The sequence below is a fragment of the Branchiostoma belcheri genome, unplaced genomic scaffold (genome assembly GCF_001625305.1).
Source record: "Branchiostoma belcheri isolate BF01 breed outbred unplaced genomic scaffold, Haploidv18h27 scaffold160, whole genome shotgun sequence".
NCBI classification, from domain to species: Eukaryota; Metazoa; Chordata; class Leptocardii; order Amphioxiformes; family Branchiostomatidae; genus Branchiostoma; species Branchiostoma belcheri.
In genome coordinates, this window is record NW_017803047.1 from 340,788 (window position 1) to 354,834 (window position 14,047).

The 14,047-nt window shown below is 38.0% G+C and overlaps 1 protein-coding gene across 3 annotated transcripts in view; it reads left to right on the forward strand.

Annotated features, from left to right (window-relative positions):
* Nucleotides 1-10,563, forward strand: part of LOC109466229 (dynactin subunit 4-like) — an 18,142-nt gene extending 7,579 nt beyond the window's left edge. For 2 of the 3 annotated variants that reach the window (XM_019763899.1, XM_019763901.1), the window contains 9 exons: nt 915-1,024; nt 1,749-1,778; nt 3,553-3,662; nt 3,906-3,979; nt 6,752-6,806; nt 7,427-7,534; nt 8,331-8,428; nt 9,232-9,310; nt 10,342-10,563. In XM_019763899.1, the coding sequence (XP_019619458.1) occupies nt 915-1,024; nt 1,749-1,778; nt 3,553-3,662; nt 3,906-3,979; nt 6,752-6,806; nt 7,427-7,534; nt 8,331-8,428; nt 9,232-9,310; nt 10,342-10,473 (796 nt within the window). In that variant the 3' untranslated portion in view covers nt 10,474-10,563. The remainder of the gene's footprint in view (nt 1-914; nt 1,025-1,748; nt 1,779-3,552; nt 3,663-3,905; nt 3,980-6,751; nt 6,807-7,426; nt 7,535-8,330; nt 8,429-9,231; nt 9,311-10,341) is intronic. The other variant, XM_019763900.1, reaches the window with a different exon arrangement.
* The last annotated feature ends 3,484 nt before the right edge of the window (nt 10,564-14,047 follow it).

Genomic DNA, 14,047 nt, shown 5'->3' on the forward strand with positions numbered 1-14,047 from the left:
CAGGTGTTAATCAAGTTAAATCCCAACAGCCAATCAGCAAGAAATGCTCTGTGCAGGTGGAAATGCTCTGTGCAGTCTGTTAATCAAGTTAAATCCCAACAGCCAATCAGCAAGAAGAATAGAGGAAAGCTGCATGCCTATTGGTTGATGCCCTGCATTCCATTGTGATGACTCATGCCCAAACGTGGTAAACAAGGCACACTAACACAGTAATACATTTGCTATAACACAGCCAAAAAACTCAAATAAAACCATTCTAAAAGCCTGTATCACAATAATTTAAAAAACGCCTAGGGGTATTTGCCCACTGTACCTCCATACCAAATTTCAGTACCTCGGGCCCTAAAATGAAGAAGCTGAATCCATTTAAAAAATGGCAGGAGAAGAAGGAGGAGGAGAAGAAACATCAGAAAAAGCAATATGGGTTCACCACCACTTCGTGGTGTGGTGAACCCATAATTAGAGATCTTACTGCTTCTCTTCTGAGCTGGAATCCAACGTGGGAGATAACTTCAAAATCTTCAACAAGTACTACAAGAAAGATTTTATTATTTTTCTGACACTTACATGCCAAGAATATCCTGTATACTATTATACATTTGATATGTAAAAAAATACCTCTAAAAATATTTGGGTGCACCAGTGCACACACAGAACAAGGTTGGGTGCACAGCTGCAAATTTGGGTGCACTAATAAAAATTAATAGTAAATATAAGGTGCACATGCACCCAGTATTTCGAGCCCTGCTTCAGAGAAGCCATGTGACAAGCCTCACTGGGTCAGTCTACTGAGGAAGACCAGAGTGATTTGTGGAAAGCCCTAGGTGTGAACCATTCTTTCTGTTGGAACATAACTTTAAACAGCTAGTAAGAGTAGATGTTTTAACCCTTCATAATTACTGAATCTCCCCTAGCCTGAAGGAGGAGGAGCAGAAACTAGTGAAGATCTCTCCAAATCTGGCAGTGGAGGAGGTAGAGGGGTTACCTGAGGACATCTACACCACTCCTATCAACCTGGCACAGAGTCAGTCTCACCTTCTTTATCTGTCAATCATTTACTGTATTTTACTTTAGGCCATGTTGATTTGATTTCATGTATGACATCCTCTTGGAGCCCCAAAACTGATGCGAGTGTGCGAATAAAAAATGTTGCTTTCATTATGAAATCCATGTGGTCATGAAGGTTGAACAAATGACACAGAGTATGGTTTGGCGAATAATATACCGGTACTGTTTAAATCAATTTCTTCACATTTTCAGCTTTTTCGTTTGATTTTGGCATTCTACGACAATTTGGTATCATTTTTCAATATTTTTTGCAACTTATGGTATACTCATTTTGCAACTGTTTTGTACGATTTACAGTATGGTTGAAAACTTTTTTTTTTCAAAAATTCATGCGCGCGCGGATGTCATCCATATATATTAGGTCAACATGGCCTTATGTTCATGGTAGCAAAATTTCACGGTCTGAGAAAAATGGACAAGTTCACGGAACTATATGTTCACAGTGGCAACAGATGCAGACAAAAGAAAGTTGGCAATTAATTTCATATAATAGTAAAATTATGATAAGTTTGCGGTACAGAAGTGACAGTGAAAACCGGAAGCAAATGTATTCCCTTCATACTCAAAGAATGGTGTTTTCTGTGTAATGTTTCTTGCTTTCTTTATCCTAGGTATAGTTTCTGCTATAGTTTTGATTTTGCATGTTTTATGTTATGACTATTGTTTGTTACCCTATGTAGAAGGCAGTACCCATCCATCCACTGGGACAGGTCTGTCACTGTTGTCTCTCTAGATCTGTTCACCAAATCCTTACTTTGCACTGACAAGGCCACAGCAAGTAGATTTTATGGATTTGATCTGATTTATTGAAATTGCAACAGTGCAATACACGCAGAACAGAGGCAGCTGTTGCTGGTGTTGTGTCCCGCACATAAAAATGAATACTGGACAGACAATACTCATTTTCACTTGAGCCTAGTGGGGAAAGTCGTGTAAAGTGCCTTTCCCAAGGGCACAAGATCGGTGGCATGTCAGGACTCGAACCCGTCACCGCTTGATTCCGAGTCACGCACGCTGTTGTTGCACCACACGACCCCACTGTTTGCTTTAAATTCTATAGATGACATTCTCCAAATCTAATGGGAGAAAAAAACAAGAAGGGCTAAAAAAAAGATCACTTCATTTTCAAATTTTGACATCATAAACCTTGTTAAAGAAGAAATGATACATTATATTGTGTCTACTACCAACTATTACAACATCCTTGTTTCACTGAAACAGCTTTGGAAAATAAAAGTTTTAAAATGATTTTGATTCAGTGGGAACATCACATATAAAAGGAATGAAATACAAATGTACATCAATCCATCGAAGCAAAAGACAAAACATTAAATCAGAGCCTTGTGTTGTCTCCTCTCTTTATAGTTATCTGCCATCCACCTTCCGGCATCTTTGCCCATATTCATCATGTCAGAGGGCAACAAAATTTATTGTTTTTTTTTCCAAAATCAGGCGCACGCTGATGTCATCCTCAAAAAATTACTTGCTGTGGCCTAAACTTAACGTTTGCATGGAAATATTTTATTCCAATCAATGCACCAATCAGGTTTTGGCTCTGCTGTTATTGCAGTAACGTTTAATGAATATTGTGTTGCACGTGGTAAAAACAAAAGATGACAGCTAAAAAAACGATGAAAAAATTGATAAAAAATTTGTTGATTATTGGATAATGTGAAAAGTTAATATTATGTAGGATATTGGTATTTTCTTCTTACACAACTGTTTGCTTAAAAATTTTAATTTTGATTATCTTTACTTTGATATCAATTCTTCTGTGACAAGATTGAATGTGACTCAAATCAGAAATTATCAGCTCATGTTTTGAATAAATGAACTTAAAAGGACTTCCAAGGCAAATTCCTAACAAAAGATTGATTCAAAATCTGACACTTTTCAGTTTGAATCTTCATTTAAAAACCGTGACCAAATTCAGGCAAACTACAGTTAATATTGACATATTAATGCTAAAATCGATTTATTGACATCAATGACTCTTTATCAGGCCACACCAATTTAATTTCTAAGACTCTTGGTTAATGGATTTTCTAGAAAAATAATATTATGGAGGGGGCGGGTGAAAAATAAAATTAAAAACAGGTCTAGGCATCCTTTTATGGCCCCAAATGGTACGATAGGAACCATGAAGTCAACACACTAGGCTGGTTGAAAATTGAAACAATGAATTTTGAACTTTTAATGATGCCACTGCATTGAAAGATGAAATAACTGTAACAACTAGGAAGAAAAGGACTGTTTTTAACTGTTCAGGGCAAAGCATGAGCATTTTGCAGTTGATTCTCAATTTTTTTTTTTTTTTGCCAATCAGAAAAAAATGAAGCGGGCGAATCCGTTAACCAACAAATTAAATTAGTGCGGCCTTATCATGGTATAGAAGCTGATTAAAATTGAGGTAAGTTTATTGACTACTGCTAACTACACAATGTTTTGGAGACTTACCACTTCCTTGTGCTGTCCACCCGACAGTAACGTCCATTGCACAGCGGCTGTCCCAGCCTGATGAACAGCCAACCCTCACCACCAGCCTCTACCCCATTCACAAGCATCTCCTGGTTAAGAGGTCACTTAGGTGCAAGGTAAGCTGTTGATAATAAGGCTAATATAGTATGTTGATTTGATTAAGGATGACATCTGTGCACCCATGAATTTTCATCTATGTCCCCCCAAAACAGAAGAGTTTTTAACCATACTGTAAATAGTACAAAGCAGCTGTAAAATGAGTAAATACATGTGTGAATAAAATTGAACAGAAATATTGGAAAATCAAATGGCTTGTTGCTCTACAATAAAAAAAAATAGTTTTTGCATATCTGTTACAGGAGTGTGAACACAACCTGAGTAAACCTGAGTTCAACCCTGCATCTATCAAGTTTAAGATCCAACTTGTTGCACTGTAAGTATACGTATTGGCACTAACCTGACTAGAACTACATGTATCGCAGAGTGGAACTCGCTGTCACCAAGTACAGTAGGGACATTATCATTAGATAGCTTTAAACAATGTTTAGAGTTAGATGTCCAAGGGTTAGGTGTAACAAGTCGATCGGTGTAATGTAGCCAGCTGCCGCCGCGCCGCATGCCTGCGAAGTTGGTGTGTTACGCCAAAAGGTGGTTATACTGGCTACTCAGATACAGATACCTCACACTTCTAGTAGCCCTTCCACTGGTCAGGCGCCTAGAACTTAGAAGTGGAGGCCCAATCACCTCCTAACAGCAAAAGATTTGTTGGTTAGGCTAGTATTAGTACTTCTAATTTATCTGAACATCAAAAATATTAAATTATTTGTACACAGTTGCCATTGGTACTTGAAAACAACAACTCAATACTTGTGGTAGCGGAGTTTCATACAGCTTGGCATTTTTTACACAGTACATGTATTTTAACCATTTAGAACAAGGCTAACAGTAATTTGATGTACAGATTGTTAATACATGTACAGTGTTCGAAATACCTGTCTGCAGTCTGCAATCTGCAGATAGATTTTCAAGATTGCAGAAGAAAAATTTATACAATCTGCAATTTTGCAGAAGGAAAAATAAACTCCAGATTCAATAGTTTACAATGTAGCAAAGTAGAACTCTCTGGCCCAAAGGACAGACAACACTTAAGCTCCTGTTTTGAAGCAACAGGAGCTTCTTCATTAATTTGCATCATCCTTGTCTTAACTTGTCTATCTTTTGTTTCCCTTTGGACTTACTCTCTGTGGAGAAGGATCTATAAAGTCTGAAATTAAAAAGAGTGATAGATTAAACTTAAAAGAATTCCAGTAATGCTACAGATTTACAAAGCTATATATGATTTAAAAAAGACATTAGGCTCGTTCTCATTGAAATGTACAAAATGGTGATTTTTTGGGTCGAAAAATCGATGATCTGTTTTTTCAGGCAAACCTACCTTACATTTTAGGAAACCATCTCAATTAATGATAACCAAAAAAGGACAGCTTAATTTTCATGGGAAGTTACCGAAAATTTATGCACTTAGACAATACATACGTAAACAATGCAATTTTAAGTGCGGCAAAAACGCTGGAACATCAGCATGAACTGGATGTACGATAAAGCTTGTATTCATGACATCACCTCAAAAGCCATTAGTTTAGGCGTCAGTATCTATGAAAGTACTTCTGTCAGCCCATTATTAACTGGTAAATATACACGTATCGAACACACTAAGGTAGCTAAGTGTAGTGTAGAAACGTAGCAAAAAATATCTCTGGAAGGAAAGAAGAGTAGAACATTTGAGTCTGTTGACCCCACAGAGGGTTATTTTTGTTCGGAACTATATTTTTTCTACTTTATTTTCAACTATTATGTTTATCAGGGGTCGAAATAGATTTTGGGGCCAACTTGCACTGGTGCAAATGAAAAGAAAAATACTTGCACCGGAAGAAAAATAGTTGCACCCTCCAAAAATACAGAAGTGATGGGAAACATCCGCTGGCAGCGACGTAGATAGTAACCTTCTGTTACTTACAAAAAATGAAGAAAAACTTCATGGATTCTGGTTTTGTTCCTTTCCACTCCAGTTCTTTATTAATTAATATTATTGGGTAATTCTACAGGTAGTAACAGTGGATAAAGCAAACTTGCACCATGGTGCAAGCAGGCAAAAAATTAGTTGCACGACACCAAATTTACTTGCACCAAGTTGCACACAGAGGGTTATTTCGACCCCTGTTTATGGTGGATAGGGAAGGGAAATTCAATCTCTTGTTACGTATTTTCCACTACAGGTGTAACTTCCGTTACCGGTAACGGATGTTACAAAACGGACGTTCTTGTTTATTTCTCCAAGAAGATCTGCAGTTTTTATCTTCATCCTTTGAGAACAAGGGGGCATAAGTACGGACATTTTAAAACCGGGCGACTTTTTATATACCAGGTGAAGAACCTAAAATTGAAAGTAAAAACAACGGTAACGGATGTTACATTCATTACAGTAAAACAATTTGTTCAGCGAAGGTGGCTACAAATGACAGCACACACTTTTTTCTTCTTCTCTTAGAAACCTAGAAAACTTGCTAAAAGTCATCAAAATGGCAATTTCTTGTCTTATTTGTGACTCTATCTCAACTGCACGACCGTCTTACTTGAGCGGTAACGGATGTTACAGAACTTGGCGACAGGTATGAAACACCTCGCACGGCGTACAAGAATAGTGACAGGAGCGATCTGACTTGATCAGTCAGAGGGCCTGGCCATCCGACTTCACCAGGCAGAAAACTACTGCCGTAATCAAATTGCTACGATTTAGGTTGCTTTTTAAAGTTTCTATTTCGTCTCAGGCGACAGCCGATTTTTAGGGGGAGAAATCCAACCCGCGACCATAATTTCTCTCAAGTCATCAATCAAACCTAGGTTTGTGGTACATTTTTCGTGAAACATAGTAAGTGTAGTGGGAAAGTAAAGAAAGCAACGATGGGGTCCATGATTTGGCTCATACCTAGTCGTAAAGAGTGGCGACAGCATTTTGTACATTTGAATGAGAACGAGTGATTAATGGTTTGAGAAGGTTGTAGTATGGAGGCTTGTGTATTTGCAGAAAGTATTTTCAAGTTGCAGAAGAGTCAAAATTTTGTTGAAAATACTTTCTGCAAATACAGCACTGAAGCACTGAAAGAAACTATTTTGACCACTGATGCATATGTATCCTGTTCTTTAGGCACTATGTACCAGAGCTCCGTATCCTGTCAATCCCTAACCTGTACCACCTCAAGGTAACTTAAGGAATATTTAACTTCTTTAGCATACAGCATGTTTTTCTTTCATCTGACATACGAAAACAAGATCTTAATAATATACACCACAGAAAGATTGTGTATATACTGTAAGGAGTTTGATTATTGAAATCTATAATTAAGGTTTGTGCAAATGAGCCAGTTAGCTCCTGTTATTTGAGTACAGGAGCTAAAAGTTATCCAGTTGCTTGAGTAACAGTTTCTTTGTGTATCTCTTTACCTAGTTGTCTAAACTTAATGAACAGACATGGTATGAACATGTTTAACTTGTTATATTTTACACTGCTGATATTGCAACTTATTAGTTGATATTGTTAAAGGTATATATAGTACTGACCTATTTAGCGACATTATGAAGCTTAGTACTGACCTATTTACTTGCAATATTGTTAAGCTTATTTAGTTCATAGTACATGTACTCACTTATTTAGTTGAATGTGTATATGTTAACCATGCAATATTTATTTCTCTGTTTTTAACACTAGCAAACAATTCAGCGCTACTTTTTTAGTTGCGCTGCCACATGCTAGAGATTGTACCTATCGATCAATCAATAAACAATTATTATCATTATTATTATTATCATTATTATTATACAGGAGAGTGTGGTGCTGCTGTCTCTTATAAACCCACTAGAAGAGATGACTAATGTCACCCTGCTGTCGTGTGAAGAGGGAGACCCAGAGGACACGGAGAACACAGCAAAGGTACAGGATATGTATCATGAGGAATGAATGACTGGGAAAGAAAATATTTCTTGACGTTTCTGGCTTCATTCTGTGGGATTGAAGTATCAAATATAGAATATTTACATGCGAAAGCACCCAAAACCACAGATATTTGTTTTCTTGAGAGTGGTTTGTTTTGATTCATAATAATACACTAAAATTTTCTCCAAATTCGCCAACAGCTATTCAAAGGTGGCCTTCATCTTGCTGACATGGAAGTGTCTTGAGCTATTTTTGTTTTGCAATATACCTTTTGGTGAGTTAAAAAAGCTAACAAAAGATATGAGCTTAGCTGGATAACGATGACGGAAAGTAAATAAACCAAGTAAGTTGCATGCCTCAAAGAAGTGTGAACACTCACTCACTCACTATCCGGTTAATCGTCTGTTCAACGGTTCCCCGTCATCCGAGAGACTTGGAAGTGATGGGTATCACTTAGGAGGGAGCCCGAAGGACAGCACAGGACAGAAGACAGTGGAGAGCGGTGGAGGCCCGCACCGTCGATAGATGACTACAGCGGCGAAGATGATGATGATGATGATCCGAGGGTTAGACCTGCTTGCACACAGATGCCGAGGCTTGATGGGAGCCTGCCATTTGCCTCTGTCCTGTGGGTTGATGTTCTGCAGGTTTAGGTGGACAAAGGCTTCGTTCCTTTATGTTGTCCATCCATCTCTTCCTTGGATGCCCATAGGTTTTGGCCATCTACATCTATTGTGATGATCTTTCTGGGCCACTTCTCACTTAACACGTAGATATATGTTTGTTTCTTTAGATTGTCCTGCCGAGTCAGGAGTTGATCCTGTCTGCCCGTGATGATGCTGCTGAGTATGATGAAGGAGACAACGTCATGGACTTCAAGGACGATCCTGAGTAAGCAACCAAACATTTCCATTTAGGCCATAGCACAGTCAATGTATGGTCATCAGAAACTGATAGTCATATATTGTACAAAATTCGGCTATAATTGTGATGGAAATTAAAGTAAGAACCATTTCCATCTGGGGCCCAGGCACATTCATTGTATGACTGTCAGAAACTGAAGGATTTTTTAGGATAGTCATGTGTATATTGTACAAAATTCGGCTGTAATTGTGATGGAAAAAGGATGTCTTACTCTTAGATCCTTGTCTGTGATTGTTATGCCTCAGCCTGCTTAAAAGTCTATGACAGTAAATGTCTTACAACAAATGTGACTGACTACAAAACTGTACCTGCACATTGTATGTACACAGGAGATGTACATTTGTAATAGCCCAACATCAATTAAATATGGCATGTACACCTTTGTGAAAGGGTATAGTCCAGCGGCATAGCTGGCAAAATCAGCTGAATTCTGCACTTCTGTCTAAAAGCACCAAATTTGGCACAAATGTAGTTGAATATATACTAAATTTGGATATGGAGGCATTTTCATTTCTGGCCAGGAGCGCCATGACGCCATCTTGAATTTAGAACCCCCAAAGTAGGCGAAGCGTTCTAGTGCCCTGATTAAGGGGGAGGGGCAAAAAATTAAACATCAATATTTCTCTCTGAAATATATACACAAACACTTTCAAAAGAAAATATAAAAACCACTTGTGCCGTAGTTTGACAAAAAAAAACTTTTTTAAGAACCATGTTAAAGAAAAAAGCTCAGGAATCTATGTTTACTGGGTCGTACCATTAATTTGCAGGGTGGTGATATTCAGAAAGGCCAACAAGATCAGCTTTGTGGTCAAGGTCACACCTATGAAGGCTGTAGGAGATGTGAAGGTGAGATTATGATAATTTATGATGTCACACGGTCATGTCCAATGCTTATATCTGCCTACATAGTACACAGGTCAATTTCTTTATACTTTATGCAAAAATTCAGACCAAATCATACATATACATGTACATAAATATATTGTAAAGGTGTCATAAGGCCACACCAATTTAATTCCTTGGTTAACAGATTCGCCCGCTTCATTTTTTTCTGATTTGCAAAAATTAAAAATTCATAATCAACTGCAAAATGCTCATATTTTGCCCTGAACAGTTGAAAACAGTCCTTTTCTTCCTAGTTTTCACACTTATTCCATCTTTGAATGCAGTGGTATCATTGAAAGTTCAAAATTCATTGTTTAAATTTTGAACCAGCCTGGTGTGTTGACTTCATGGCTCCTATCGTACCATTTTGGGCCATAATAGGATGCCTAGGCCTGTTTTTATTTTCATTTTTTCTTTCGCCAGCCCACATTATTTTTCTAGAAAAATCCATTAACCAAAAAATTAGATTGGTGTGGCCTAATTTAAAGTTTTGGAGTTGTAGCAGAAAAATAAAGAGAATGGAGAAAACTACATTAATTTTGTATATACATTTTGATTAAGTGAAATGGAAAATACTTTAAACTTTTACATGTATGAAGATGTTGAGATATTGTTGTACATGTATGTATGTTATAATGCAATTTGCATGTTTCATTAGATTTCCTTTAATAGTACAACTACAAGAACATCACAACTCAAAACTATATACATTTTGATTAAGTGAAATGGAAAATACTTTAAACTTTTACATGTATGAAGACGTTGAGATATTGTGGTATGTATGTTGTGTTACTTGTGTATGTTATAAATAAATGCAATATGCGTGTTTCAATAGATTGCCTTTAAGATGAAGTACAACTACAAGAACATCTCAAAACTATATACATTTTGATTAAGTGAAATGGAAAACATAAAACTTTACATGTATGAAGATGTTGAGATATTGTGGTATGTTATATATGTTATATAATGCAATTTGCGTGTTTCAATAGATTGCCTTCAAGATGAAGTACAACTACAAGAACATCACAACTCCACTGGGGGCTAAGGAGGAGAAGGAGACACCAGTGGTGTGGCTGGAACATCATGTAGACATCGACCTGGGACAAGTTATACCATCTTAAGACATCTTAGTGTTAGGACTTTGTCTTAATTAGGCCACAGCAAATAATTTTTTATGGATGACATCAGCGCGCTCATTAATTTTCGCCTGGTTTTGGAAAAAAAAAAGAAATTTTGTTGCCCTCTGACAGTGGTTAACATGCCAAAAATGAGCAAAGATGTCTGTTGCCATGCCGGAAGGTGGTTGGCAGATAACTATGAAGACAGGAGACAAAAAAGACTGATTTAATGTTTTGTTTCTTACTTTGATGCAGTGATATGTGAAGCTTGCGCTGTGTATATGTGATGTTCTCACTGAATCAAACAATTTTGTACAATTATTGAGTCAAAATTTGAGAATGTAGGAACCTTGTTTTTTCGGCCCGCCTTGTTTTTTCGCCCACTCGCATTAGATTTGGAGTCTGTGGAGGATGTCATCCATAAAATTTACATGCTGTGGCCTTATACTAATCTTTGTAAAAGAAAAGCATATTGTTTTTGCTCTGTTTTGTTCTTCCCTCTCAAACACATGAGGTCAATGACCTGGACCAGACATCTGTCACCCTGGTAACTGGTGCTGTAGCAGACACCCTGTGGTATTGGGTTACATTATGTAGCAAGCTGCAGGACAGAGTTGGACTCCTGTCAGCATATATACATGTGAATAATTATGTGTGTTTGAGTAAAAATAGACAGAGCAGTAGTCTGTTAGCTATAGGCTAGACCATGTGAAGGTAAACATGCATTTGCCCTTTGTACTAGCATGAGCAAAACTGTATTCTAGAAGGTTATAATGATTAGTTTTTCGTGGTGCTGTTTACAAAAAAAAATGTTTAGGAGGGGATTTGAGATAATTCTCTTGGAAATGTTTGCCTTATATTACTGATGTATTGAAAGAAGAATATTTACTATAATCTGAAGATCTGTGTAGGTGAGAAATAACTTAGGTCTATTCCTGTGGTTGTCTGTACAAGTAAAACAGATTAATATGAGAACATTTAATAGTTAGTAATCATATAAGGCCACACCAATTTAATTTCTAGGTTAACGGATTTGCCCGCTTCAAAAATTCAGAATCAACTGCAAAATGCTCATATTTTGCCCTGAACAGTTGAAAACAGTCCTTTTCTTCCTACTTGTTACAGTTATTCCATCTGTCAATGCAGTGGTATCATTAAAAGTTCATTCATTGTTTAAATTTTGAACCAGCCTGGTGTGTTGACTTCATGGCTCCCATCATACCATTTTGGGCCATGATAGGATGCCTAGGCCCATTTTTATTTTTTCGCCCGCCCGCTTCATTATTTTTCTAGAAAAATCTGTTAACCAAGAAATTAAATTGGTGTGGCCTAAAGAACAAGGTTCAGGTAGTAGTTACAGCAAGGCTAACCATACCATCAAAACTGACAAGGTTTTCTCACATTCAAAATAAAGCAACCATTTCAATGAGTCAACAAAGTTTAAACTCTGGCAGAGTTCCTAAACCAATATATTGTGCTTATTCATCTGAATCGTAGTGAAAGAAAACAGGATATCCCACTTGAGCGCCCACTAAGCTAATTGCTATACAAACCCAAGTCACTGCAACATTCAGTGATGTATGAAAAGCAGAAGTGTTCTGTGAATAAGTAACTAGGTGGCCTTCAGTTGATGTGTGTGTGTACAACAATGAAGATAATACATTTAAAGCTCCAGAATACAACAAAATGGCCTTCATTGAATGTCTTACTGTACTGTTGGCAAGGAATTCCAAAGTACCATTTACTTAATGTTTCATAATGCATAGAACATTGGAAATATTCAGAAAAATAATAAACAATTAGAATACACTGGCATGGGTTCATTATTGATAGATCAAAGGCTATAAAATTCTTCATCTATTATACTCAGTTGTCTGTCTCTTGCTTGAAAATGTATACAAAACATTAAATGTATACAGTACAAAACATTCAATTGTATATGTAAATGTATAATACCAGCAAGAAGAAAAATCCCAGAGGAAAAGAAGAAAGGGTTAGGAAATGAAAATGAAGAGTCTCACTAAAAATTATCTTTTTTTTTTTACATTTTTGTCTTGGCATGATCATATTGTCATAGTTCAAAAAATTACATTGAGATGATATAGTGGAAGGTACTAGTAACTTTTAAGGGTGTGTCTATAAATACATACTATTGTAGTGGCGCCACGGATATGCTTGAGTAAACATGAATGATGATTCATGTCATAGAGGTAACCGGACGGTAGGTCGTTGACCGAAAGGTCAACAATTAAGGCGTGGTGGCAATTGTGAGTAACAAGGTGGGCAAGTTCTCTAGAAAGGTTTTCATTCGCAACACACAAAAACACACTATAAACACTAACTAGACTGTACACATAATGTGAATGGTATTTCCAATATCCTACCTAATCAGATACTAATGTTGCTGTACTACTGCGTGCCATATATGTGGTGTGTATGTGCGTAGCCTCCATAGCATGCCAAAAACTGGGGGTTTGGGAGGTCTTCAGGGTCTTTGGGAGCTTTTATGTGCTATTTTCTGATTGCATATAGACAACATAGCCGGCCTGGTTGAAGTGGGCTAATCAGAAAACAGCCGAAGACCACCAAACCCCCAGTTCTATAAGGGACCCTACGGTATTTACCGGGGGGGGAGGCCGGTGCGTACGGGGGGAGGGCCAAGGAAAAATGAGAAGGGGCGGGGGGAGGGCCAAGGAAAAATAAGAGAAGGCGAGGGGAGGGCCAAGGAAAACTTTTTATCACAATTCTTATACCTTTTCAATGCTTTGAGAAGTAGGAAAGTACACGCTATATGTCCTTGGCAGCCGGTCACGGAACCGAAAATGCGTGTGCGCCTTCGCCCGAAATTGGTCGCCCCCGAGTATGATTGGTTTCTTCCATATCTCCCATAACTCTTGTCTTGGCGTCGTCGGAAAAAGATGTCGGTACAAAATCCCAAAATCCCCGACATTTTCGTTCAGCCAAAAACGCAGCAACCTTCGTGAGCGTAGCAAAGTGCACCAGAGGATACGTGTGTCTTTGCAGAACCTTGATGCGAGTGACACGTTGGACAAGTTGCATGAACGAGTGGACAGCACGACGTCAGATTTTGTCGAGCGAAAATACTCCGGCCTGGCTTCTGTGCGTTCCCCGCGATCGGAAAATGATTTAACTGATCCGGTCTATAAAGAGGCGGCATTTCTTTTGTATTTGGTTCTTTTTTTTCGTCTTAACTTAGATGTATCGCGAACTCTTTATTTGCCCCGTTCCGTGAAATTTAGTCGTCCAAAACATAGATGCATTTTCAATATTCTATTTTCTCGGTCGTAAAATGTACCAACAGGCACATGAATGTACTGAGAACATCAGTATTACTTCGTTGCTTATTTGCTCAGAAATGACTCTAAAACACACCAGAGAGACTCTCAATTTTAAAAATTTTCTGGGGGAGGCCCCCCAAACCCCCCCAACGAGAGGGGGGCTTCCCCCCTCTCGTGCTCTCCCCCCGCGCAGCGCTGACGCGCAGCGCTTACGTGGCCTTCGGCCACGTCAGGTGGTGCGCCCCCCCGTTCACAAATTTCTGGATCCGTGGATGAAA